Source organism: Mustela lutreola, chromosome 12 (assembly GCF_030435805.1).
Source record: "Mustela lutreola isolate mMusLut2 chromosome 12, mMusLut2.pri, whole genome shotgun sequence".
In the NCBI taxonomy this organism is placed as follows: domain Eukaryota; kingdom Metazoa; phylum Chordata; class Mammalia; order Carnivora; family Mustelidae; genus Mustela; species Mustela lutreola.
In genome coordinates this window covers 10675131-10702469 of record NC_081301.1, presented here as the reverse complement: position 1 = coordinate 10702469, position 27339 = coordinate 10675131, and the positions used below count along the sequence as shown (strand labels likewise).

At 53.8% G+C, this 27339-nt stretch overlaps 1 protein-coding gene across 1 annotated transcript; it reads left to right on the top strand.

Annotated features, from left to right (window-relative positions):
• The first annotated feature begins 6701 nt into the window (after positions 1 to 6701).
• Positions 6702 to 26680, top strand: LHX2 (LIM homeobox 2). The gene is made up of 5 exons (XM_059142739.1): positions 6702 to 7635; positions 9117 to 9319; positions 10271 to 10674; positions 16316 to 16521; positions 25791 to 26680. Exons 1-5 carry the CDS (start codon positions 7516 to 7518, stop codon positions 26076 to 26078), a joined length of 1221 nt encoding a protein of 406 aa, XP_058998722.1. The 5' UTR covers positions 6702 to 7515; the 3' UTR covers positions 26079 to 26680.
• The last annotated feature ends 659 nt before the right edge of the window (positions 26681 to 27339 follow it).

Sequence of the window (27339 nt, the reverse complement as noted above, 5' to 3'; positions counted from 1 at the left end):
TTAACTGTCTAGAATCCATTACCAGATAGTATAATTCAGCTCCAAAATGGGGCCGTCTGAACACTTCTTGCAAGAGATCGGCACAAGCTCATTACTAACAGTCTTCGTGCTTTATTGCAGAGTGTTAGGAGATTTTGTTTTTGTTTTTGTTTTTGTTTTGTTTTGTTTTGTTTGAATTTCTTTATGCCCGAGAAAATGAGTCTATTGGAAATCAAAGTGTGAATACTTAAGTAAACAGAATTTCCCATAAACCTGCAAGGGCCCATAATGATTTTCATTTGTGCAAAGATAATCGATGGGACATTAGTTGTTTTAATTAATGAAAGAGTACAAACTGGGGAGGGGGGCATGGGGGGCTGGGCTTCAGCTGAAACCTATGTGGGAAATGACTGTTCCTCACCTAAAGAGACAATGCCAGCTTCCCAAAGAGCAAGAGATTTGCTAATGGGGCCAGTGGAAAGTTGGGCTGGGGTAGGGGAAGGGTCCTCCTGGAAGTAGCCATGATGAGTATTTTCCCTTCTCTGCCAACTCACTGTTCCCCTCAGAAATGTATCATGTCCTACATCAACCTCATAGGAGAGGAACGTTCTTACTTCCAAGAAGGATGCATTTTGTACTAGGACCTCCTATGTTTTGTGTTGGTGAAGTAGGACCAGTGGCTGGAAAGCCAAAATCAGCATTCTTTAGCCTGAATTAAGGAAAGCCTAGGGCTGAATACATGTGAGTTTCTTCATGAACTGGGCTGAGAAATGTACTAGGTCTGCTAGATATGGGGTGATCTGTACAGCAATGCCTACAGCAGGTGTGTAGAGACTCTCCTCCCATGACTGGAGACTCAAGGAGGAGCCAAGTCCAGCATCGTCAGCCCCACCCCCCACCCCGGTTTTGTTCTGTGCAAGTGTTTACCAAGCCCATCCGCAGTATGGTCAGTGCTGGCTGGGCACCCGTGTCAATTAGTGAAGCTCATAAAAGGTTTATGAGGAAACCTTTGCTTACAAAGAGTTGAGGGGTGTCCTGCTGCTGGAGAGGGGTGGCAGAGATGCCTCGAAATTCAGAAAAGACTGTGGTAGGAAATATTTCCAATCTCAAGTGCATGTAGACACAGGAGTTGTCAGCTAGTCAAGAGTTCAGCTGCTTCCGCCCCCAGCCCCCCCTTTTTCACACAAAATCATCTTGACTTTGCTTTCAGCAAAATGTGGTTCCCTGTGTGAAGAAATTTATTGGTGTTATTTGTGCTTCAACCTAAAAGGCAGCGAGATTAGCAGAATGGCCCTTTTAGGACTGGTAGTATTCTGGGTTAGATTAAAAAGAAATTACCCTCAAGGAAAGGCTGTAGTTATACCGGCTGAAAAAAAAAATTGACCATCTTGTTGCAATATTTACTGTGTCTGTGTCTGCGTGCACACGCTTGTGCACTCGCACATGTGTGCAGATGCACGCACTTCCAAGGCAATTTACATCTTTGCATGGAAATTAGTAGATGGGGGAGATACAATCAGCTATTGTGTATTTTGTGACAATTGTCCTTTAAGAATAATCTGATGTGACAGATTTGCATTGTTGACAATGTGATTTAAGCAGGACCCAGATACAAACTTTCCCCACCCAAATCAATAAGGGTAAATCCTTGGCCGAGGTGAACAATCTCTGACCTAGTATTCGTATTTCTTTTATGGATTCGCTGTAATAAAATTGAACATTTTGTCACCACTTTGAGAAACACTGCCAAACACCTTAAAACACATGTCACACGCCAGCAACCCCTCATTTCCCTCCTCCGGGAGTTTCTACATCTGGAATCATAATCACAGATAAAAACCTTGACAAAATTGCATCTGAGCACATTCCTCTCCACAGCCCTTACTTCCTCATAACATTTAATACAATATTAATACCTGCCTACCGAAATGCAGGAGGGAGGAAAAGGCTGCCAACCTCCACGTTTCCTGATGCATCATGTTCAAACCTGAAATTCACACTTCGTGTTTCATTTTAAGTTCTGTGCATTTAACAGGACCCTAGAGAGAGGGCCCTGGTTAGTTCCCCAACCTGCTCAGCTGACACCCAGGGAGGCGGTTTCGGAATCGTTCAGATCGCTGCAGGGAGAAGGGGAGGAGGAATGGGGCTTTGCTCTGCCTGTGACGGGCATTTATCTATCCACAGACATGGGCTTCTTCTCGGAAACAAGTAAGGCCCCACTAATTTTTATTACCGAGAGTGGTGACCACCAGATTTTCTGTAAGGTGTGACCAAGGCAATGAGCTGATTTCGTAAAGAGGAAGCCATGCCTGAGCTGATTTGCTGCTGACTGACAGCCTCTCACGTCAATATAAAACACTCCCCCTGTTTGCTGAAGGAGGCCCACAGGCCTGGGAAGAGGGGTGGGGATCCTTGCTGAAGATACCGGGGCTTTTCTGCCACCCCTGTGACTTGGCCTCACCCCATCTTTAATTGAAGATGTCCACAGCCCCACATTCCTGCACAGCGGCAAGGAATCCCCGTTCCTCTGCCACACCAACAAGAAGCAGAGGTTAGAGAGAAGGGAAAAGTGCAGGAAGCCTACCCCACTGGCGGGCTCCCGGGGGCCAGTGTGATATCCTCAAAGTGGACTTTCAGATGTGGGTGGCTTTGTTCAGTCCCTGCCATTCTCTAACCAGAATCAGGGTCAAGACACACTATAGCGATCCCAGGGAGCCCCACCAGCAATTCTCCCTCTCCTTTTAAAATTTAAACCTTCAGGTTTCTGGAATGATCAGCCAGCACTTCTAGTAGCCACCTCACTGTGGAGGGGGACACACACACACACACACACACACACACACTTCCCAGGGCAGGAACCACTTTGGGGAGCAAGGAATATAATTTGCTGCACCGTGCTACTGGAAGAAGCCGCGACATTACACTTTACACAGGCAACTGGCCCTGTGACTCCAACCAGCAGCTTTGAGAACGCAGTCCTCTTCGCTTCCAGGCAGAGGAGAAATTGTTTTTGCCTCTTTTTTATTTGCAGTTACGATACGAGAGGCTTCCCCGACCCCAATCCCCAACACCACCCTCAGAGTTCTAGGTCTTCCATTGGCAGTGCCCAAAGGGGGGGCCTCGGCGGCCGGTCCCCGGTCCGGGGCCAAAGAGGGCGGTTCCCTCTGCGCGGAATCCCTCCCTAGCGACTCCCAAATCCGGCATATTCTCTGCCCGCCTTTCCCTCGGGGGAGACTCGGAGAGGCTGCAAAAATCTGGGCGCCCGCTCGCTCGCTTGTCAAGAAGCAAACTGTCTTCACATTCTCCAAGAGCAACATCCCTGCCTAGGAAGAGGAAGGAAGAGGCAAAATAAATAAAACCAGTTAATGTTGTAGTTAACTTGCAAATCAAGTAAATCTGTTGGTGCCGTATTTGAGAAATAAACCATCAGAGCGTCACAGCAAACACACACTTCTGAACGTCTTCATTTTGATTTAATGGTATATCAGCGTCAACTATCGCTTCCTCTGCTGGTACACACGGCCTGATGCCGCGGGAGGAGGGTGCCCATGTTTATCACCGAGTGAGATGACTAATTACACCTTGTCAATCACCGGCTATGAAGACATAAAACCAGCGCGCACAATGAAGTAGTTGCCTGCAGCGTCAATTAGTTGGCGATTCGGAGGTTATTGCGTGGCCCTGCTTTGGCCGCCTCTAATAACGGGACAGAGCGCCGGGACGGCGCACTGATCAATCACCCTCCTTCCGCGGCTCCCCGGCTCCCGCCCCCTCTTTCCCCCCGCCCCGCCCGGCCTCACTCTCTCCCGGCCGCATGTGCTTCCTCCCTCCGCGGCCCAGGCTCCGTGGCGCCGGCAGCCCCGGGAGCCCCGGGAAGTTTGCGCGCGGCAGCTCCGCAGCCGGCAGCCGGGAGCCCCGCAGCCTTCGGGGAGCGCCGGGGCTGGTGGCCCCTTTGTTGGAAGAGGCGTGGAGGGAGCGCTTTTGTTCTGAGTTAGTCACGGTGGCCGGCTGGAGGCTGCTACCTCATTATGCGCCGGGTCTGCTAGTCTGCGAGGAAGCAGATGGTGGGGAGGTAGGCAGCGGCGAGAGTAGCCAGACCTGAATTCCGCTCACCTGTCACCTCCCACAAAAGGCAGGTTCGAGGGACTTCGGGATTCTTTTTCCTTATCTGGGGGAGGGGCGTCGAGGGGCCGCCGTTCCCGACGCCTCGGAAGATTACTTTTACCTGCGGTGCCCGCTCCCCCAACCCTCTGCCTTCCCCTGGGCTGCGGCTTCTCGCACCGAGTAAATGTCACTCACGTGTCAGGATGTGTGTTTACAGCCTGTTCCTTAACTTGTTTAGTCTTCACGGACGGGGCTCAGCGGTTGTGCGACGTCCCCCCGCCTCTGGGGGAAGATTAGCAAAGTTACCCGCCTCTGAGCCCAGGGCCAGGGCATCCAGATCCCGCCCCGGGGCGGGAGACGCGTTTGAGTCTCCGGCGGACCCGGGCGGGTCCCAGCCTGACACCGAGGGCTACACAGGCGGGCGCACCGGGCGGGAATCGTGACTGCCTGCCGGGGAGTTTGGGGTCGGTCAGCGATGGGCGTGGACTGCAGGTCAGAGCGGCGACGAAATCGTGTACTTACATCTGTGGGGGGAGTGAAGAGCCGCAGGGTGTGTTTCCATGTTTCTGGAGCAGCCCGCGGCAAGAGTTACCGAGTGCGCCTCCTCCCCCCCACCCCCCTTCCTAAATCAGCCCCTCGAGTTCTCGAAAACGTATTGGAGCCGTCTAGCCTAGGCGCGGAGCTGCACCAAGGACAAACTCTCCAGCGCTGTTACAATTTTTTTCCTACCCTTTGGGCGACCTCCAGATGAACCCCGGTGACTCCCAGATTAGATTTTCATTCCTTACTTCCTTTGAAAGAAAGTGCCCCAGATGCGTCAGTAAAACATGCCTGTGTATACGTGTAGGCGTCCGCGTGCCTGGGCGCGGGCCCCGTGTGCAGACGCCAAAGCACACGTCTGTGGGAACACACGCGCACGCGCGCGTCTTTGGGTTTATGTCCTTCCCTCGCGTTGGGGCATCTGTGCATGTGCATCGTGTACACACGTACTTGGAACTTCAAGAGTTTTTTCAAATATGCAAAACATGGCCTCGGAGAAGCGCAGGCAGGGATTTAGGTCGTATTGTATGAACATTTAATTGTATGTGTAACGTGTAATTTACCCCTGCACAATCACATCCTCCTGCCTGCCACTGGCCGTTTACACCCGATGTGCCTGTGTAGATCCTAGCCCTGCATCCCCGCTGGCCATGTTTTCGGCAACAGAGAGGAACATGTGCGTTTGCACACATGAGCACGAATGCACATGCTTGGGCATTACAAACACACATATGTTCGTGTCTGAAAGTTTTGCACAGTAGGTAGAAGGTAGCCCCTTGCCTCCTTTTGGCAAGCAAGTCGTTTCAGAAGGACCCACCTCCAAAGGAGATCCTGGAAATGGGACTCCTGTTACTGACTTGACTCGCTCTCATTTTTTCCCCACAGTCACTTTTTATCTCCTAAATCCAGCTTCACCCCACACCTAGGCATGGTGCTTGTGTCCCCAAGGGACTCTAGGTTGAGCATGGTGCTTGTGTCCCCAAGGGACTCTAGGTTGAGCCTGAAGTCTGGGAGATGGGGTGGCAGTTGGGATTTACCCACAGGCCAGGTTGTTGATCCCTGGAAAGCTGGTGCAGCCAGGCAGCAGTCTTCGGCTTGATGCAAACAGCAGAGGATGGGCCTCCGGTCCCTAAGGACCTCAGTGATACCCAGTGTTGTATCCGAATGGGAAAGTTTTTAATAGGAGGAGATGGAGAGGGAAAAGAGGGAGTGATGGACGAATTTGGTTAGTGCCTACGTTGTTCCAGGTACTTTAAAATCCCTGCTATCTTTTGTTCATGACATGTATGGAGGGGGCCTGCTCGACCCTCAGTGAAAAGATCAAAAACAGTCTAGAGGGAGTTGAGTCACTTGCCTAAGGTTACAGTGCATGTGACTGGCAGAACGGGGGATTCGAACCTATGCATTTACTAGTGCCTAAAGCCATGCCCGCATCCACTCTTCCAAGCTGTAGAGGGACCCGGAAGGGCACGAAGGAGCTGCACGCTCCCATAAAGTGGGCCCTAGCTTGGAAGCGAGGCTACGCTGGCTGGCCCTCCTCGCCCGGAGTCTTAGAGCTCCCGCCAGCTCCAGCCTCCTTGCCTCAGCCGGGTCCTCAGGAGGCCTAGGCGGCCGCCCGCAACCCACAGCGCTGAGCCTGGGCCGAAGGCCGTGCTCCGCGGGAAGCAGCTGAAGGCTCCCGCAGCTCTGCCCCAGGCCTGCCTTCCCAGGCCTCCCCCCGCCGGTGCCCGAGGTGACGGGTCTGGGCCGAGGGCAGACCGGAGTGAGAGCTCCTCAAGCATCCTCCGGCTGCGCCTTCTTAGGATGGAGACCGCGGGGAAAGAAGGTTTAATTTTTCCATCCCGAAGAAATCGCAGGAAACTGTTCGTAGCTTAAAAACTCCAAAACCCGCGCTCTCCCTCCTCCCTCCCTTCCTCCGCCCCCTCCCTCCAGCCTTGCCCACCAGCTCCCACCATCTCGTCGCTCCTCTCCTCCTCCTGCTTCTCCCCTCCCTCTCGGGTCTCCCGCCTTCCCGGAGCACGCGCTGCCAGGACCCGGGGTGCTGGGCGGCCAATGGCGCGGCGGCAGGACGTGATGTAAGGCGCGGCTGTAGAAAAGGCGCGGACGCTTGGCTGGCGCGGACGGCAGAGCCGGGGCTGGGCTCGGCGCGCTCTTGGAGAGCATTGCGCGCGGCTGGGCCCGCGGCCGGCGGCTCCTCCTCCCACTCTGCTCCTCCTCCTTTTTCTCCTCCTCCTCCTCCACCTCCTCCTCCACCTCCTCCTCCTCCACCTCCTCCTCCACCTCCTCCTCCTCTTCCTCCTCCTCCTCTTCAATTCTCTCGGTGTGTCGGCTCGGCTCGCTGGCTTCGGAGAAACCCGTACTACAGTCGCCGACCCAACGCCTAAGCGGGTCGCCTAGGGCTGGGGGCGCACCCCAGGGAGGGGAGAGGTCCAGGCAGCTGGGCCGCCGCGGGCACCTAGCCGTTCCCGAGTGAGACCCGACCGCAGCCGTCGCCGCCTCGGGCAGAGTTTGCGCTCCTGCTTTGCGCCCGGGGCGCTGAAGCCGGGCGGGCGATGCCCGCGGCGTGAAAGCGCCCGCGGCGGGCGCCGACCTCTGCCCCCGTCTTCCCCCTTCCCGCCCCCCCTCCGCCCCGTGCCCTTGTGACCCTGGCTTTGGCGCCGCCGCCCAGGCGCCCCGCGATGTAGCTGCCCCTGTGCCTCGGCGGGAGGCGTCCTGGCCCGCGGGCGCCCGGGGCCCAGAGCCCGGCCTGGGGGCGCAGCCGAGCTCGGGCGGGGCCGGGGCCGCGGTGGCGATGCACCGGGCCCGTTAGCGCCGGGAGCGCCAGGCAGCTGAGGCGGGGGGCAAGCCCTCCCGCGGAGGAGCCGCGCCCCCGGCCCCGCCGGTCCCGCCGCGATGCTGTTCCACAGTCTGTCGGGCCCCGAGGTGCACGGGGTCATCGACGAGATGGACCGCAGGGCCAAGAGCGAGGCTCCCGCCATCAGCTCCGCCATCGACCGCGGCGACACGGAGACGGTAGGCGCACGGCTGCGGGGTCGGGTCTGAAAGCTGGGACGGGGCCGGGTCGGTCCGCGCTTCTGCTCTCCGAAGTTTGGGGGCACTTTGGGGAGCGTCCTTCGTGCCGCACGGGACTGGGCGCAGGGGATCCGCGGACAGGATGCAAGGCCCGTAGCTCCCGGCTCGGGGGAAACCCGGCTGCTGGGGCGGAGAAGGGAAACAAGGTTTAAACCGAAATTGCAGACCCCAAGGGTGCAAGAGAGCATTTCTCCCGAAGTGGGAGCGAAGTCCTACCCGTGTCCCGGGATGGCTCTCTTCTCACTGCACCGGGCCCTCTGGTCGCCAGCTCCGCGTTCCCCTCCACCGACTCGGCTGTAGCTGCTGGCGGCGCCGCCTGCGGCGCGGGGAAGGGCGAACCAAACGGGAGCACTGGGGCTTCAGCCGGCATGGGCTGCTCCCCTCCCGCCTCCTGGCAATCGGAGTTCCCTCTCCAGCACAATTTCAGGGGTCCAAGTCTTCAGGGCGGGCGCTTTTCGTTGATCCTGTCCCTGGCCTCCTGGCCGGCCTGACCTGGCCAGGCCAGGGCTCGCAGTTCAGGCTCTGGCCTGGCTCTTGTGGAAGGAGAGTCCGTTTGGATCTCCACACCTGGCTTTGCCAGCCCAGCCCCAAATAGCCAGTTCCTCACCTCAGACTTCCCAGGGGGCCCGGCGAGCAATGCTATCCAAGCTGGGCTCAGAAGTGACCTTTAGAGGCTGAGGAGGTAGGGAGCACGGCCCAAGCTTCTCCACTTGGAAGGCAAGAGCAGCAGCCTCAGTGCCTCCAGCTTTGAGCTCTTCTTTCTCAGCCTGTCCTGGCCTCAGAGACTTTGAGGGTGCCCCTGTACTTCGCTCAGCATCTCCCAGGACAAGAGGGCCTCCGCTCCGGGGGGCCCAAGGTGGTGGAGGGGCAGGGGTGGCTGCGACCTGTCCTGGCTTGAACCTTTGGCATAAGGATCCAGAGATCACTGGGGCTCAGGCCGGGAACTCTATGCATCTCCCAGAGGCGTCTGTGTAGAGGGTGACTTAATGGTCATCTTACCCCTTTCCTGGGGCCCAGAGAGTGGCTCTTTTAAGAAACAGTTTTTGAGGGAGCTTTTGGAGGGCTTGACCGGAGTAGCCACTGCTGCCCCAGCCCTCAAAAACAGCCCAAGCCTTTCTGGGAAAAGGGCAGAGGGGCCAGGAAGGGGGAGAACTAAGGAGGGAGATCCGTCCAGGCCAGCAGCCAGGCCTGGGCCTCTGGCCGGCCCGGCCTGTGTGGGCGGGCCTGGGTTCTGAGCCTCCGGAATATGGGCCTTTTGGGGGTGGAGGAAGGGCACCGCACTCCCCGGCGGCCCTCTCTGCGTTTAGGGCTGGCCGGAGCCTCGGAGGGAGCTGCGGGTGCCCGTTTCCCCGCAGCGGCAGCCTCAGCGGAGTCGCAGGCTGACGCAGGCGCTGCGGTCTCCCGCCTCCCTCCCTCCGCAGACCATGCCGTCCATCAGCAGTGACCGCGCCGCGCTGTGTGCCGGCTGCGGGGGCAAGATCTCAGACCGATACTACCTGCTGGCGGTGGACAAGCAGTGGCACATGCGTTGCCTCAAGTGCTGCGAGTGCAAGCTCAACCTGGAGTCCGAGCTCACCTGTTTCAGCAAGGACGGAAGCATCTACTGCAAGGAAGACTACTACAGGTAGCCCCCCCCCACCCGGGGACACCCCCGCTGCCCTGCAGCACCCTCAGACACAATCTGGACCCCGCTCCAGTTCCAGGGGAGGGCTCCCTTCCTAGCCCCCCCCCCCCCCCATTTTCCAAGCCAGGACACATCGGGTGACAACTTTTCGAAATTTGAGGGAACTCTGGAAAGGTCTGGGAAGTACAGGGACCCAGAGAAAAGAGCCCAGGTCTGAGCTCAGGCACAGAAATAGCCTTGGGTGGGTGGGAGGGGGTCTGTGCTCCCCTCTCCCTTTGAAGTTTCTTGTGGGTCAAGTGGATGGAACAGAAATGGGCACACACACACCCCCTCCCTAAACCCAGGCAGCCTGGGCTGGTGGGGGGCAAAGCTAGAAGGAGAGCTGGAGGAGCAGCTGGGTGCATTTCCGGGTCTTTCGTGGACCTGGGAGTGAGAGCTGCCTATAGGGTTAAAGACCCGCAGTCACTAACAGGCTCCAAGTTTGTTTCTCCTCTCTGGTTTAGGGTTAGGGTCTGTTTATTATTATTTTTCTCTCTTTCTCTCTCTCTCTCTCCCTTCCTCTGTCTTTCCCCATCTCCTTGTTTCTCCCAAATTACAAAAGTCTGTACGATTCTCAGGCACGGGTGTGGAGGGCAGGGGTGAAGGATGAGAAGGGCTAAGGGGGCAGCCCCCCCTCCCTGGTCCCTAAGCAAAGGCTTTCCTGGGGCTTGCTCATGCTCTGGGTAAAGGAGAAGAGTTGTGGACATGAATATGGTTAAGGGAAACTATATTTCAGGGTAGGACAAGACCTCGGCCAAAATCTAGTTCTCTCTTCCTCCATCGTCCAACTTAAGGCTGGTCCCCATCTTATGGAAGCGATTTCCCCCAGTGGCAGCAGCGGCACCTGGAGGAGGGATCTGGGGGGTACCCAACCGTGTGTCCCCACAGTCCCTCCCTCGATGGTCCCTACAGGCGGTTCTCTGTGCAGCGCTGCGCCCGCTGCCACCTGGGCATCTCAGCCTCGGAGATGGTGATGCGTGCCCGGGACTTGGTTTATCACCTCAACTGCTTCACCTGCACCACGTGTAACAAGATGCTGACCACGGGTGACCACTTCGGCATGAAGGACAGCCTGGTCTACTGCCGCTTGCACTTCGAGGCGCTGCTGCAGGGCGAGTACCCTGCTCACTTCAACCATGCCGACGTGGCGGCGGCCGCAGCTGCAGCAGCCGCGGCCAAGAGCGCAGGGCTGGGCGCGGCTGGGGCCAACCCGCTGGGTCTTCCCTACTACAATGGCGTGGGCACGGTGCAGAAGGGGCGGCCGAGGAAGCGCAAGAGCCCGGGCCCAGGGGCAGACCTGGCGGCCTACAACGCTGGTGAGTGCCAGGCGCCCGGAGCGCCCCCATCGGGTTGGGAGAAAGTGTGTGGCATGGACTGTGTGGAGCTGGAGTGAATCTCAGTGTGATTTATCTCTATCTATATCACTCTGCGCACTCTAGTCCTTAGATCCTCCAGTGCCTAAGCACCAGACGAGCAGGCAGAAGCGACACGAGGTTCCTCGGCTCCAGCCTGTGCGTACTCGGCTGGAGAGGGAGGAGAAGCTGCATTAGAGCCTTACTGACCCCGCTGCAGAGCCTTGTCGCTGAGAAATTTTTCAGAGGCAGCTTTTCAGTTCGGGCCTTTTCCCCACTTTGCTGGTCAGGAAGTGCAATGACAGAGAAAGCAAGGTGGAGCCGAGACACCACACTGGGTTGGCAGGGCCGAGGCCGGGAGCTGGGGCGATGGATGAACTATTGGGGGCAGGACAGCAATGGTCCCAAGAGAAAGGACTGGCGGCGTCCTGGGGGACCAGGGTCTCTGCCTGGCGTTTGGCCCGGTTCTGTGAAATGTCCTGAGGGCAGTAGGATCCGGAAACTTGGGTCCAGGACCCTTAGGAACAAGGGCTGGTCGCTGAGCTCGGTCTGATCGTCCTGCTCCACCAGGTCTTGGTTTTCCCCGGGTTCCTTCTTCCAAGCTCCAGGCGCTGGTTTGAGAGAGGCAACCTTAGGAAGCCGGCACCCGGGGATGAGACCGAAGTAGGCCTGGCCGTGTGCGCGGAGTAGGGTAGAGGGCTCCTTTCACATTTCCGGCATCTTTGAACCCCCGGCCATTCCAGGAGAGGCTCTGCCCCCTCCGGCGCCCCTCCCCACTCAGGACAGCTGCAGAGGTTCTGGGGCCCGGCAAATTGAACCGTCAACATCTGCCCGACGTCTGTAAAGCCAGGAAAGGTTTATGACTCCCCGGGCTTCTGAACTAGATAGAGTTTATTTGCAATTATTTTCTTCCCTTCATTTGCGGCAGAATCGGATTCGAAGGTTTTTGTTTTCTTCCTCCTTTTCCCCTTCCTCTAACGCACAGTGGAAAACAAAACAAAACAAAAACCCAGGACAGCAGGGAGAGGGCAGCTGCGGGAAGGAAGTCAGGATTATTTTGATCTTTAAAAATCTGAGCTGGCTGGGGAGGAAAATTCAGCGGGAGTGTGTGTGGGGGGGTCCCCTGTTCGCTCCAACGAAGTTGCTTGTTGGAAGGTAGATGGACGTATGTGTCTCGGTGTGCGGAGCTGGGAGGAAAATGCAGCCCGCTGTCTGGTCGATGGTGAAGTGGCTGCGGGTAGGTCTGTGGCAGTAGATTAAAGATTTGTTGAAGGTTCAACCAGAGATGCCAGCTCTCTAAGATTTCCACCCCTCATCTCTCACCACCCTGAAAATAGACTAAACGGAGTCCAGGCCAGGTCCCCCAAAACAAAGCCCTGTCTATTTGTCAAATGGGGCCGGCCCCCAGTAGGTAGCAGCAGGCGCCTCGGCCCCAGGGCACATGGTGAGTGGGATCGTGTTTTTCTAGCGCGCAGCTCAGCAACTGGGTTTGGAATAGGAAGGTAGAAGGGCACAGAAATTTATTTGTGCTTTTTGCTGCTCAGCCGCCTTCCCTGGTGAGGTCTGGCGGCACCGAGTGAGATGTGGCTGGAGACAGAGTTTCAAGGGACCTGGAGCCTCTACCAGACATTGCTCGCCCATGCCATCTCCTTGTTTTTTTTCTCTGACCCCTCTCTCTTTTTTCCTTTCGACTCTCTCGGTCCCCCTTTCTGGCTCTCTCTGTCCTTCTATGTGTTTTGTGTCTCGGTTTCCCTGTTTTGGTCTTTTTTTTTTTCCTCCTCGGCCCGCGCGCGCGCGCGTCTCTAGCCTTGGCTCCCGCGATAGAAACCACGCACCGCGCGCCCGCGGTGGCTGTGCCGCTCGCTTATTCGTGGATCCCCGGACCAGGTTGGGGAAAGGGGACGCCTTCCTGGACGCGCCCGGGCCCGGGCCAGGCCTCCCCAAGTCTGGCTCCGGTTCTCCTTCCTCCCCTCCCGGCACCGGCAGGAGAGGAATGGCCTCAGTGTGGGCCGCGGGGCCGCCGGCGCTGGAAAGGGGGCCGTGGAGGGTGCGACTGCGGGTGATGTGTCTGAGCAGGAGTCTGTGTGCGTGTGTGCGCGTTTCTGAGTATGAGGACGAGCGCTTATTGGTGTGCGTGTCCCACACCCAGGGGCCCAGCCACCCCGACCCCTCCTTGCAAAGCCCTTGGCTCTGCGGGCCAGTCCAGGGCGGTGGGCTCGGGCAGCACGGGGTGGGCCGCCGTCGGTGCTCCCAGCCCGCCGCGGAGGGAAGGGCAGCCAAAGCCGTGGGGCCGCAGGGTCGGAAAGTCCTTCCGGGGCGGTGGCCACGGCAGCCCTCCTCTGGCTGCCCCTCCGTGCGCAGCCCCGGCCGCAGAGACAGAACTGAAACCTCCCCCCACCCCTGAGCGGGGCCGCCCGCCGGCCCGGGGCGCAGACGAGGCGCTCTGAGCCCGCGAGGGGCCCGGGCCACGCACTTTGCGCCGGGGGTTTGTCCGCCACGGCTGCGGGAGTCCCGCGCGGACCGGCCGGACGCCCGGGCCTCCCCCAGCCCCAGCTTTTTGTGTGTGTGCCTGGCGGCGTAATTACTGATTTGATTCCAATCCATTATTTAGACAATTGAACCTACAATCTCGTCTTTAGTAAAATGAGGCGAAGTCAGATTTGATTACAGGTTCAGTCCCAGCGACAAGAGCTCGAAACCCGATGGGTTAATAACAGATCACGAGTAAATTATTCATGATTTTACGAGCTCTTTAGCTCCATTGAATCGGCCTAATTGAGAGGAAAAAAAAAAAAAAAAGGGAGAGAGAAAGCCCGGTCCTCCCCCTCCCCTCGGCCCCTCGCTCCTCCCCGGATCCGATCTGGGGGAATCTCGGCCGGCCGGGGCGTGGGGGACAGGAGTGAGGGCGCCTGGGGTACCGGACAAATCTGGGCCCAACGGCCACTTCCAGGCCGCCCTCTCTTCCCCCGGCGCAGCTCCCCACCCGGCCGCTGGCCTGCATGGCCTCCCAGGCTTGGGCTGGCTCCTTTTCTTCCCTCCCTTCCTTCCCCTTCTCCCCTCTTCGCCACTCCCCAGCCAGTAACGGCTTCCGAATAGGCTTTCCTGCGGGGACCTAGTTTCTTTGAGACCCGGAATTCAGTTCCTTAACCTGGACCCCCCACCACACATTCCCCTCTGTTCCGGGCCTCGCTGTCCCCTCAGGCTCTCTGTCTCTCCGGATTTCTTTCTGTCTTTGTAGCCCTCTCTCTCTCCCATTCTTTCCCCATCTCCACTGCTTCCCTTTCTTCCGTCTCTCCTCTCTTTTTTCCTGGCTCTGTCCATCTTCCCTCCCTACCCCCTCTTCTCTACTCTCTTTTCCTTCTCTCTCTTTCTACCTCTGTCTCTTTCTCTCCTTTCTGTGCCCTTTCTCTCTCCCTCCCCCAAATCACCCCCCCCCCCACAGATCTAGGCCACACTTGGGGCACATCCCTTGGGTGCATGGGGCGACAGGGTCCCCACGGAGCTCATTAACAGCAGCAAGGCCCAGGCGGGGACTGGGCAGAGGGATGGGCCCAGAGATCCCCTGTGGGGAGGCCTGCCCCACCCCCCGTGGAGCTGGGGAGGGGGGGGGCACAATGAGGGTCGCTCCCTGCAGTGGGGGCAGGGCAGTTTCCATGGATTCCGTTTGGAGTCATTTTCTGATCCCTTTTTACATTGCTGGACTGCGTTCTTCACTCTGAGTGCTTTCAGTGGGAGTACAGCCCTGGTGGGGGACCTGGGTGCCTGGGTGCATGTGGGAATGGACCCTTTAGTAGCCACTCGCTGACAGCTTCAAGGTTAGTGACAAGACCAGCATCTTGTGAATTCTTTCTATAAGGGACAGCTCCCCACCTGAGCAGTGGGTGGAGTAGGTCACCAGGAAATCGGGAATACTTCTGAAGCAGTTTTGCCAGATTAAGCGCAGGACGCCCAGTTAAATTTGAATTGCAAGTAAACAACAAATAAATTTTTAGTGTAAGTGTATCCAATACAATATTTGAATTTTAAATAAACAACAAATAATTTTTTAGTGCAAGCATGTCCACTGCAATATTTGAATTTTAGGTAAACAACAAATCAATTGTCAGTATAGGTATGTCCCATGCAAAATTAGAGGCATACTTATACTAAGAAATTGTTCGTTGTTTATTTGAAATTCAGATTTAACTGGACAACCTGCATTTTTACTTGCCAAACCTGGCAGCTCTATTAGGGACATATGATGGGGCATAAGATACATTCCTAGCTGTCTGCTTTAGGGGACTGAATTGATCTCTTATGAGATTTTTCCCAAAGTAAGACCTTACATGTAGGATGGCTCGGGTTGCGATGAAGGAATCTTGGAGAGAAGTCCTTCATGTTCCCATCAGGCACCAGGTTGCCAAGTAACTTTCTGAGGCCTTAGATTTCCAGCCCTGTCCCTCACCCCCATTGCCTTCCAGGCATTGGCAGCCCTGCCCCAGCTGGGCCCCTTCTGGATGGGGACTGGTTCCCCCAAAGAGCCATGCTTCATCTTTGCCTGCCTTTGTGGTGCAGTGGAAGGAACCGGGCAAGGACTGCAGTGTTGAATCTAGGCTCAGTCCTTACCAGTGGTGAGGCTGTGTACACATGGCTTCATTTCCCTTAGCATTCGTTTCCTCATCTCAGAAATGAGATGAATAGCAGTAGCCACCTCTTGGAGCAGTAGTGAAGGCTCCATGATATATGCAAAGCCAAAAGCATACCCTAGGTGTCAGATACATGTTAATTTCTTCCTCCAACTTCCTTCTCTTTCCGGCTAGAATTCTGCCACTCTGTGAGATTTCTAGAGATCGCGCTTCACCTCCCTGCCTCGTTCAGCCAGTCTGTCTAACCGGGAAGCAAGTGCTTCCCCAGGGCAGGAGGAGAGGAATAAACTACAAAATAGAGTTTCCAACCTTGGCCCAGTGCCCATATCCCGAGGTCAGCCAGAACTTCAGGACTGGGGAACTGATGAGGGGGAAATCAAAGTTGAGTGGAGAGAGGTCAGTCATGGACTTTCAGATGCCCACCCCAAACCCTGGGGGGGAGGGGGAGACTGGGGACAGCCTCCTTCCTTAGGGAGTGCAGGGGGAAACGGGAAGAGTGTTGGCCAGGGAGCCCTGTGCACTGCTCTGTCCTCAGTCAAGCGATTTCCCTTTCTGAGCCTCAGTTTCAACATCTGTAAAGAGGAGGAAATAGTGCCAGGCTAATAGGGTCGTTTTAAGGATTCAGTGAAAATAGGGGAGGCCTTTAAGCACATCACCTGGACTTGAATAAGCCATCACCAAGTTGTAGCTGTTGTTATTGATGACTCAGAATGGTTTTGGGGAATCTCTTAGAGCTGGGTTTGAATCCGGCATTTACTGGCTGAGAGACCCTGGGCAGGCAGGTGGCTCTCTGGGAGCCTCAGATTCTCCTATAAATCTATCCAGTGGGAATAATATTGTCATCTCAGCGTGGTGCGAGCCATGCCGAGTGGTCCTGGAGCTAGAAACTTTTAGTGGCAGGTGGGGCGGGGCTGGATCAGGCCGTGTAGCGGGGCAGGTCTGGAGGTTCACCTGCCGCCTTCTGCGTGTCCCCTCCCCAGCGCTGAGCTGCAATGAGAACGACACGGAGCACCTGGACCGCGACCAGCCCTACCCGAGCAGCCAGAAGACAAAGCGCATGCGCACCTCCTTCAAGCACCACCAGCTTCGGACCATGAAGTCTTACTTTGCCATTAACCACAACCCCGACGCCAAGGACTTGAAGCAGCTTGCGCAAAAGACGGGCCTCACCAAGCGGGTCCTCCAGGTCAGCTGGGCCGTGGCCGGGGCTGAGGGTGGGGACATGTGGAGAGGAACCTCACAGCGGTGTGTCCCGTGGCCTTGGAAGGACCTTCCACCCCCACCCCCACCCCGCTGCGTGCACTTCCCTTTGTCCTCTGCTCTTCCTCCATCTCTTCAGTCTCTAGCTGGTTTTCAGGGTTGTGGGTTCTTTTCCCTCTCTACCTCTTTTTCCATTTTTGTCTAGATTTTTCTAGGTTGTGTATGCCTGTCCCTCTGTCCTCTCTGTCTCCACACCTAGCCTCTTTTCTTTCTTATAAAAACAGTTCTTCGTTGCCCTTTATTACTTAGGTGACACTCAAAGTGTTCATGGAGTAAAAGGTTCAAGCATTTCAGAAAAATCCAGAGCATCTCTGGATGTTGGTCCAGAAAATCGCACCAGTTGTGTACTCCTTTTGCTTCATGCCCCTCACTGGTCCTTTCTAGTTTCTCTTTGGGTCTCTCTCTAGATTTTTCATCTCTTTGTTATTTCTTAGACTCTCCTGGAAGCAAGGTTTGGGAGGGGGGATGTGGACCGACCCCCTGGGGGGCCGGGGGAGCTGGAAGAAGATGGCCCCTCTGAAACTGAGCAGAATTGCACCTGTGAGGGTGCTTTCTGCATAGAGAGGCCCCAGAGCTTTTACCAGATTCTCGAAGGGTCTGTCCGTACCTCAAAGATGTTAAGAAACATAGTTTGGGGAGTCCCAGGCTCCTGCATGACCCAAATTCATGGCAGAGATTTGGGCCACCACTTCTCAGATGGTCAGCTCCTCCTCTTATTCATGTCACCGTCCTGGGCAAGTCATTAAACTCCTTACTCCACATACGTAAAAAACAGGCACAAGAAATTATCTATACCTCCGGCTTATTCGAGAAATCGTCGGGATAACATAAGGGTCCAGGACAGCGACTGACCCTTAACTGCTCAGTGGATGATAGCTAAGAGTAACATTAACTAGATTGAAAAACTAACTGGTATTAACCAAAATGAATGATTATTCTGGTCACTGGACTTCAGTTTTCCTATCTGTACAACCATAAGGTAGGAGAGGATCTCTTTCTTTATAGCACAGTTTAACCAATTTAGTCCTTGCAATGTGTGGTCGTAGGGAGAGCAAAGTACATTTTGGGGTAAGAAAATCAAGAGATGAAGATCTGACCGAGGTCTCACGACAGGAGTGGGGGTGCTGGGATAGTCCAGGCCAGTCTGATTTATCCTCCAGCCCCATGTCATTGGGGACTGAGCGCTGTGGGACTGGGACGCTGAGGGGGTGCGCGTGAGGAGGGTAGACACCAAGGGCTGCTCGAGCACCCTAGGTGCGAGTATGTGGCGGGGGTGGGGGAGGGATAGAATTTGGGGCGTGTTGGCAGTGGCGGGATGGGACTGTGACTCTGGCGCTGGTCGGTGGATCCCCGGGGAGCTGGGAGTCCCGGCCCAAAGCAGCATTGGTCCCACTGCCCGCACACCTGCGCAAAGCGCAAGGTTCTGGGGCAGCTTGGTCTCTGGCGGGCTCTGAGACGTAAAGGAGGCAAGGGCTGGCCAATGGGACGCTGATGCGCCGCTCTGGGCCCGCCCCCTACTCTGCGTGGGCCCCGCCCTACCCATTTGGGTCCCTTTTGCCTGCGGGTCCCTTTGTCCTGACCTTGACAAGGGGCAAGGACATTGCCTCGCCCTGCGGAGCCTCGGATCCCCCTTGTCCGTTTCCCTCAGACTTTGCGTCCTTGGGTTACGTCCCAGATCCCTCCTTGGCACCCCCGCCATTCCTCATGAGCGAATTTGGTCATCTGCCTCTTCTCTGGTTAGTAGGATACTTTGTCCCTTCCCCTGTAGGGAACCCTTTAGGGCAAGTTGGTGAGGGCCATTCAGTGGAACAAGCCCTGGGAGCAGGCCAGGGCAGGAGTGAAGCAGAGCTTAGCTCAGGAGGACCTGCTTTTAGTTCTGTCCCTCGGCTCCCTGGCTGTGCCTCTTGAACAGATCAGTTACCCTCTCTGAGTCATAGCGTTCTTACCTGTAAAATGGGCACCATTGGGGCATGTGCCTCTCCCAGTTATCCTGATTCAATGATAATGAGTAAATGCTCATAGCTGAGTCTGAATCTGGTTGAGGAGTCATACTCTGTTGGCCTTTGAGGCAGGAGGCTTCCTTGGTTCCCTGATTTAGGAACAATCAGGTTCCCAGTATAGTTGTCTCTTATTCTTTCAGCTGACCAAATATCTATTGGCACCAGGTGTTGGGGACACAGAGATGAATGACTCACAGCCCCAGCCCTGAAGAAATTCACCCTCTTAACGTTAGAAACAGACCTACATTCAGTTTCCCCCTAGTCTGATCTGTTGGGAGGTGGGTTCTGGGGGAGACCAGAGAAAACTAATTGTTCTTTGGGTAAGGAGGTTCCCTGGAGGGACCTGGGCAAACACTTGCCCTGTGTCTTCCTCTCCTAGAATCCTGAGCCAGCCTGCTCATACCTGTATGCCCCACTACCATGGGAAGTCAGAAAAGCCAGAGGCCAGGAACTAGTTGAGGGAGGAAAGCCCTGACAGTTAGGGGGTGTCTCCACATCAGTAAATGTTGGAGAGCACTACTGGGTGTCAGGCACATTTAAAGGTCTGTGAAACACATTTGCTCACTGGGTTCTCACTGTCAGACATCTGATAACCTCCTCCTCGATGTACAGATGAGAACATTGAGGCCCAGATGATTTCCACTTGCCCCAAGTCAAGCGTTGCTATAAGTAGTAGAGCTGGATCCAAATCCAAGCCTGTCTCTGGGCAATGGATGTGGCTCTTTCTCCACTCAGCCAGCCCAGCAGTGACTGACTCTGACTGTGAGTATCATCATGGGCTTGTATGTTGTTGAGGGTGGCAGTGGTCACACCCGTAAGGCAGCCCAGACGACTGCTGTCCCTCTTCTTAGATCTCCAGATCTCTCACACTGATCTTTAATATCCCCTAACAGCCCAACTGCTCATGATTATGCCACATTTTGCAAAGCTCTCATCTGCCTTACTTTAGTACTTTCCTGCCCATTTTACAGATGAGAAGCTTAAGAACTAGTGAGATGATATGATTTGCTAGAGGTTACAGGAGCCAGACGCTGGCAGGGTGGGGCTCTTTCCCAGGGGCGTTCTGACCACTGATGGGCCAGCTGGGGGAGGTGGGATTGGGAGCCTTTGGGGACCAGGCAGGTAGTGGTGTGGCTTTGGAAGGTAACAGACTGGTTCAGGTCCTTTGGGACTAACAAGCAGTGCGATTTGGGCACTTACCATCTCTCTGAGCCTGATTCCTTATCTGTGGAACAAAGATAATAATCGTTTGCGTCTTGAGAATTCTTGAGCATTGAGACAATGACTGGAGGAAGCCTCCAGCGAAGTGCTGCGTGGTGTAAAGTAGGTGCCCAGGAAGTGGTTCTGGTCTATGCTAGCTCAGTGGCACTAAGCCTTGGGTGCCCCCTGCAGGTTGTGGTCCTGGTTCACCCTTCAGAGAGGGTCTGTAGGCAGGGGCAGGTTGAGATGGAGGCTGTGTTCTCAAAGGGGATTGATAGAGGGTGTGTGTGTGTGTCCCCCAGGCAGTGTGTATTGTGTAGGGGCGTTCTGGGCTGTTGCTGAATCTGTTATGCTTAAGTACCTCCTATGCGGTAGGCCTCGGCTGCCGTATCCCCTACTGGAATTCGGCATCCGCTCATGTGAGGTCCAGGCCCAGCTCTCCCACTTACTCTCTGAGCCATATTGAGCAAGTGACTTAACCTCTCTGAGCCCCAGTGGCCTCGGCTATAAAATGGGGATGATCGTAATATTCATTAGGTGTTTGCAAGGAGTAGATGAGATGACTTCAAGTATATTTTATAAAATATGGATTCGGGACTCAGTGCACATGAACTTCACACCCATTTACACAGCAGGGTTCAGCCAACCAACCTCTCTTGCACTCATTAAAAAAAAATTAATTATCTTTAATTTGCAGGTGAAGAAACTGAGGTTCAGGGAGACTAGGGACCCTTGCTCTCAGTCCCACAGCTAGTAAGTGATGAAACCAAGAGTCAAGCCCAGATCTGTCTTGATTCCACAGCTCTTTCTGGTGTAGCACAGTGTAGGGACTGCGACCTTCCTGCCTTGGATCGAGCTGTAGAAAGCAGCAGCAGAGACGGAGAGAAAAGGAGTGGGTCGTAGAGGCTGTGTCTCGGGAGCAGAGCAGAAATCTTGTTGTAGAGCCGTTAAGTGCAGAAAAAGTACTCAAAATTATCACCAGCAACGGCATGGCCACTGCATTTCTCACTCTCTACCCACGAGCAGAGTGACTGGGAGAGAGAATGGACCCTTGTACAGATGTCCATGAAGACGTTAGGCTGTGCAAATGCTTAGAGACCATTCCTCAACACACAGATGCCTCTTCGAGTTGTCTGTCTTCCTTCCTGGGGAAGGGTAGGGAAGGCAGAATAGGCCCTGGGCTTGGGGACAGGGGTGGTGAGCTGATTGCTCTGGATGGGTGAAAGTATCCGTAATGTTTCCTGGTATGACTTCGAAAGAAAATACCTTTTAATCTTCAACAGTTTACAAACAGTTTTTGGATGACTGGTTAGTTGTCACTAACTTGTGTGAGCACACCAGAACTGAGAATGCTAGCTGTCCTCTATTCACTCATTTATTCAACAAATAACTGACCTTCTGTCTTGTTCTGGGTGGGGTGTGACCCAGACAATGAGTGGGACCTGCTAGATCTGGAGCAGGAGCTATGATCCAGAAGGCAGACAGATGTGCAACAAATAATTACAAATGGCAATAATGTTAGTGCTTACCTTGTAAGGCACTCATGAGTTACTATGTGCAAAATGCTTAGAACCTTCTGGAGGCGACGCCTGGTTCTTAGTGAATAATATTTGTTATTATGACTATATGGGGCTGCTGTACCAGAGGACATATACTCTTAATTTTTTTTAAGATTTTATTTTATTTTATTTATTATTATTTTTTTAGATTTTTATTTACTTATTTGACAGACAGAGATCACAAGTAGGCAGAGAGGCAGGCAGAGAGAGAAGGAGGGGAAGCAGACTCCCCGATGAGCAGAGAGCCCAATGTGGGGCTCGATCCCAGGACCCTGGGATCATGACCTGAGCCGAAGGCAGAGGCTTTAACCCACTGAGCCACCCAGGCGCCCCTTAAGATTTTATTTTTAAATGATCTCTACATCCAGTATGGGGCTTGAACCCACAACCCCAAGATCAAGAGTCATGTGCTCAGCTGACTGAGTCAGCCAGGCGCTCCAGGACACATTCTTTTTATTCTTTTTTCCTCACATCCCATTCATCACAAGACAATAGCCCCGCAATGGCCTGGAGTGTCTGTGTTGCTTACCTCATCTGGTCGGACACTTTACATGCGGCCATTGGTTTGATGTTCTTAAAAATGCCATGATGTAAAAATGAAATCTTAAATAAAAGAAAAAAAGGAGGGGGACCGTGCTGGCTGACTCAGTCGGTAGAGCATGATTCTTGATCTCAGGGTTGTGGGTTTGAGCCCCGTGTTGGGTGTAGAGATCACTTAAATAAAATCTTATTATTTTTATTTTTTTTAAAGATTGTTTATTTTAGAGAGAGAGAGCATGTGCGTGCATGTGTGTCAGGGGGCAAAGGAGAGGAAGAGAATCTCCAGCAGACGCCCCACTGAGCGCACAGCACACCCCAAGAGACCCAATTCCAAGACCCTATAGGACTCCCCACAGATGAAGAAGGGGGCTGTCAGTTTAAGAAGATGGGCAGGTGGAGCGGGTCATCTTCTGACGTCTGCCCTGGGATCTCCAGCCTGTCAGGACCCTGAGAGGCCATAGAGATGGTGCACTGTCATCCTACCCTCTCACTGTATGGGCAGGGAAACTGAGGCAGACCCCGAGGTAGGGGACCAGCACAAGGTCGCTGGGCGGGTCAGTAGCAGAGCCGGAACTGGAAGCCGCATTTGGCGCTTTTCCCACTGCACCGCAGTTGCTTTTGTGTTTATTTTCTCACTCAGGATCACATGGTAGGAAGAGCATGGACTTTTCAATGGCAGATATCCCTACATTGGAGTCTCAGCGCCGCCTCTGTGCGAACCTGGGCAAGTGACTTCACCTCTCAGAGCCTCTCTGGTTTTAAATCTGGATGAAGGGGGGACAACGATGGTAGCCCCTGCTTGGCTTCTCCCGGAGCTGACCGGGGACATCACACATTAGAGGACAGCGTAGTGCCTGGCGCACAGAGGTCCATCAGTGTTATCTATCATTACTACTTTTTTTTTTTTTTTAAGATTTTATTTAAAAATAAAAGATTTTATTTACTTATTTATTTGACACAGAGAGAGAGCACAAGCAGGGGGAGCAGCAGGCAGAAGGAGAGGGAGAAGCAGGCTCCCCGCCGAGCAGGGAGCCCAGTTCGGGGCTCCATCCCAGGACAGGAGCCGCAGGCAGACACCCAACTGACCGAGCCACTCAGACGCCCCTCTGTCATTACTACTATGAATTCAACACACGTTACTCATTCTTCCCCTTTGCCAGTCCCTATGCCATGTCCCAGGGACACAAAGATGACTTAGACAGGGGCCCTGCTCCAACAGCCACTTGGGAGGGGACTTTTGGGAGAGAGTTCTGGTGAAACCCTGTGGAAGGTGAAAACCAGGCCCAGGACGAAACCCCGCCACAGCCTGGCTTTGGGTTGCCTTGTTGATTTCATCCGCCAGGTTCCCAGTGCCTCAGATTGGGTAAAGCAGAGAAGGCAGTTGGGGAAGATGGTGTCATTGTTTACAAACCACTGTTAGGGGCAACAGCGGGAGAAATAGCTAACAGCTGGCAGCTAACTGGTTCCAGCCTGTCCCCAGGGCTTGGAGCCCTGGACCTAGGAGCCCGTACCGCCCCCAGGGCTCCCTGCTCCAGCTACTGCTTGGAGAGACACACACAGGCTGGGACAGCGGAGAGGGTGGCCCCGAGGCTTCAGTCTTCCGTGTTAGACCTGACGTGAGACTGGGGAGTTGCTTCCTCTCTGTTGATTTTTACCATTGGCCATTCCCTGAGCCAGAGGGACAGAGTCTCATACCTGCAGAAGGGAAGTCCTCCCTACCCTAAGAAGAGCAGGTTGTCAGTGGTCTTAGAAACACTGTACTTACCTGCAGGCCTCCAGAAGAGGGGATGGGCTCGCTTTGGGCAGAAGGCCAGGGAAAATGTGCTTTCTTCCTGGAAGACACAGCATGCGGGGGAAAGAGCTTTGTTTCCTGACCTCACGGTGTCTGAGTCTCTCCTTAGGATTCTCGTGGATGTGCCTTTTTTTTTTTTTTTAAGATTTCATTTATTTATTTGACAAAGACACATGGTGAGAGAGGGAACACAAGCAAGAAGTGGGAGTGGGAGAAGCAGGAAGCCCGAGGCAGGGCTTGATCCCAGGACCCTGGGATCATGACCTGAGCTGAAGGCAGATGCCTAACAACTGAGCCACCCAGGTGCCCCAGAATGTGCTTATTATTTGAGCCCAAATCTTATCTGGCCACCAGAAAGGCTCATTGGACACCACAGACCCCCATAGGGGGGTGGTCCTCAAGGGAAGGCGGGGCCAGGATTCAGCCCTTCCCACCCATGCCTGAGACACTGGGAAGACAGGCAGATGCAGGCACATCTGGAAATATGCAACTGGACACCCTAGAATCTGTAGAATTCTCTAAGGTCCTTTGTTTTATGGGGAGGCTTCTGGCGGGTGTTTTTCTCATGCAAAGGGAAGTGATGGGGCCCTGCCTTTGGGCCTTTTTTCTTTGGGAGATACAACTACCCCCCCATCCCCACTCCTTCCACAACCCCCCAACCGGATATCCTAGGCCTCGCTCAAAATATTTTGAGGACCTCTGGGTTCCACTAGATCTCTCTGTGCAGTTAGACTGGACTCCAGTAGCTGGGGGGTGGGGGGCATGGGGGGTTGAGCTATGAAGATGAGTTTCTGTGTTTGTCTTTCCGAGTGTGTACAGGCTTGTGTGCAAAGGTGCGGGTGTAGAGGGATGTGTGTGTCTGTGGCCATGGAAAAATGAAAGTAAATATTCTCTCTTTTTGGTATTCTTTGCATTCCAAGCTCAGTTCTCACTGCACAACGCACCCACCTCTCTCATAAATGATACTGGGGTGTGGCCGATTTGGAGAAGGAATTCGCAGGTCATCACCTCCCTGGACTGGCTTTAATCCAGGGGGCTCCGTCCACCCCACCCTGAAACCTAAAACCCCCTGGGGGTCCAGGATAGCCAGTGGCTTCTCCCCCGATTGGCGTCGGGGAGTAGGACTGCTGTCTCTTTCTTCCTCAAAGTAACTCTTTATTGACTGATTCCTTTGTGTTCTTGACACCACTCTGGTATTTCCCACTTTCTGACCACGAAGCACTTTCAAAATTGTACCAACGAGAACTTACGGGATCTATTGCCTGCTTAAAGGCAACTGCCAAGGGGGGAAAAAAGAATCTCTCAACCATTGTGAAAAATGTTTCGGTTTGTGCACACCTTCTGGAACAGCACTGTCCAATAGAAATGAAACGTGAGCCACATGTGGAATTTTCCATTTTAAGTTTTTTAGCAGCCACATTCCAAACACAAAAAGAAACCAGCAAAATTAATTTTAAGAGCACGTTTTATTTAGCCCAATATATCTACAATATTATCATTTCAACACGTAACCAACATAAACAATAATACTGAGATAGCCTACCTTCTTTTTCTCCATACCGAGTCTTCAGATCTATTTCCATGTCTTCCCCTACAAAGGGACCACTTTGTGGCTTGTCCCATTTCAAGTGTTCAGTAGCCGCTGGTGGCTAGTGGCTACCATACTGGAGAGTGCTGCTCAGCTCTAGAACCTTCTAACAGAAAGGGAAACCCAGTACTAGCCATTAGAGAAAAGGACATTTTTATTTTATTAAGAGCAAAAATTGCCAGCCCTGGGGCACCTGGGTGTCTCAGTCGTTGGGCGTCTGCCTTTTGGCTCAGGTCATGATCCCAGGGTCCTGAGGTCCAGCCCCGCATCAGGCTCCCTGCTCAGCTGGAGGCCTACTTCTCCCTCTCCCACTCCCCCTGCTTGTGTTCCCTCTCTTGCTGGGTCTCTCTCTGTCAAATGAATAAATAAAATCTTAAAAAAAAAAAAAATGCCAGCCCACCCTTTTTTTAATCCCCCTTTCTGCAAAAGCCTGATTGGCATCTGGGGTTGGGGGGAGGGAGGAGGAGGCCTCCCTTCTCCTAACCAGGGCTTCTGTCTCTCTCTTGCCCCACGCAGGTCTGGTTTCAGAACGCTAGGGCCAAGTTCAGGCGCAACCTCTTACGGCAGGAAAACACGGGTGTGGACAAGTCGACAGAGGCAGCGTTGCAGACTGGGACTCCATCGGGGCCGGCCTCGGAGCTCTCCAACGCCTCGCTTAGCCCCTCCAGCACGCCCACCACCCTCACAGACTTGACCAGCCCGGCCCTGCCAACTGTGACGTCCGTCTTAACTTCTGTGCCTGGCAACCTGGAGGGCCACGAGCCTCATAGCCCCTCACAAACGACTCTCACCAACCTTTTCTAGTGACTCACGCCCTCCCCTCCCCCCCACAATTTCTTTAAAAAAGAAATTATCTTTAGTTGAATTCCAAGTGTATTTTAAAATAGAGGCTTTGAGCAACTAACTAACCACATTTTAGGATCTCGCCTGGAAACAGAGGAAGAAAATAATTGTGTGTCCCGCTAATGCAGCGGTGTGGACTTGAGGAATTACTTGGAAAATCTATCTGCAACACAACATTTGTGTCACTGTACAGTTTTGTGGACTGAGCGAGGAAAAACAACAAATAATTTAAGTTGGCTAGAGCTTCTGTATTTTCAAAGACTGCCACGTGCCTTAGGAATACTGTTTTATCTCCATACTTTGGATGACTTGTTCATTTTTCTCTCCCTTTTTCTCTCTGTATATTTATGACCAGAGCAAAAATGTAAAAAAAAAAAAAAAAAAAAAAAAAAGTTTGTTACTTTGAATAGTCCTAAAAAGAAAAAAAAGAAAAAAAAAAAAAAAACGAAAAATCAAACCCCCTCCAACGGTCGCTTTGTTGTTTTAGAATTTTAAGGTGGAAGTCTGTTCGAATATCAGAATTTGTAAAATCTAACCAGTAATAAAACCACTTATTGAAACTAGTTGGTGCTGCTGCTGTCTGGTGGGGTGTAAAATTCACAGGACTTATGGGTCTTACTGAAGCCCAGATGTAAATCCCAGGATCTTCTCTCTCTCTCTCTCTCTGTCTTTTTTTTTTTTTTTTTTAAGATTTTATTTATTTGACAGAGACACAGTGAGAGAGGAAACACGAGCAGGGGAAGTGGGATAGGGAGAAGCATGCTTCCCACTGAGCAGGGAGCCCGATGTGGGGCTCGACCCCAGGACACTGGGATCATGACCTGAGCTGAAGGCAGACGCTTAACGACCAAGCCACCCAGGTGCCCCCCGGGGTCTTCTCTTATTTAATATTTATTTATAATACATGTGGGGCCCCCACATCTGTGCCAGGCTTTGGGCTGCCTGTTGAAACCTGGAGATTTCTTGCCATCAGGGGAGTGGAGGCAAGCACAGAAGAGATAACCTTAACATGGTCTGCATGATCTGTGCCAAGTGGAGAGTATATCAATGAAGTACCATTAGTTCATTCATTTGTTCTTTCGAGTATTAAATTAAGTATGCTCTGCTGAATACTTGTGATGGAGGGAAAAACCTTATCACACCTGCCTTATCTGCTCTTGTTTGGGCTAGGAGGGTGTGTCAGGCAATGAGGAAGGCTGCCCCTCCAAGGAGTGAATGCTGT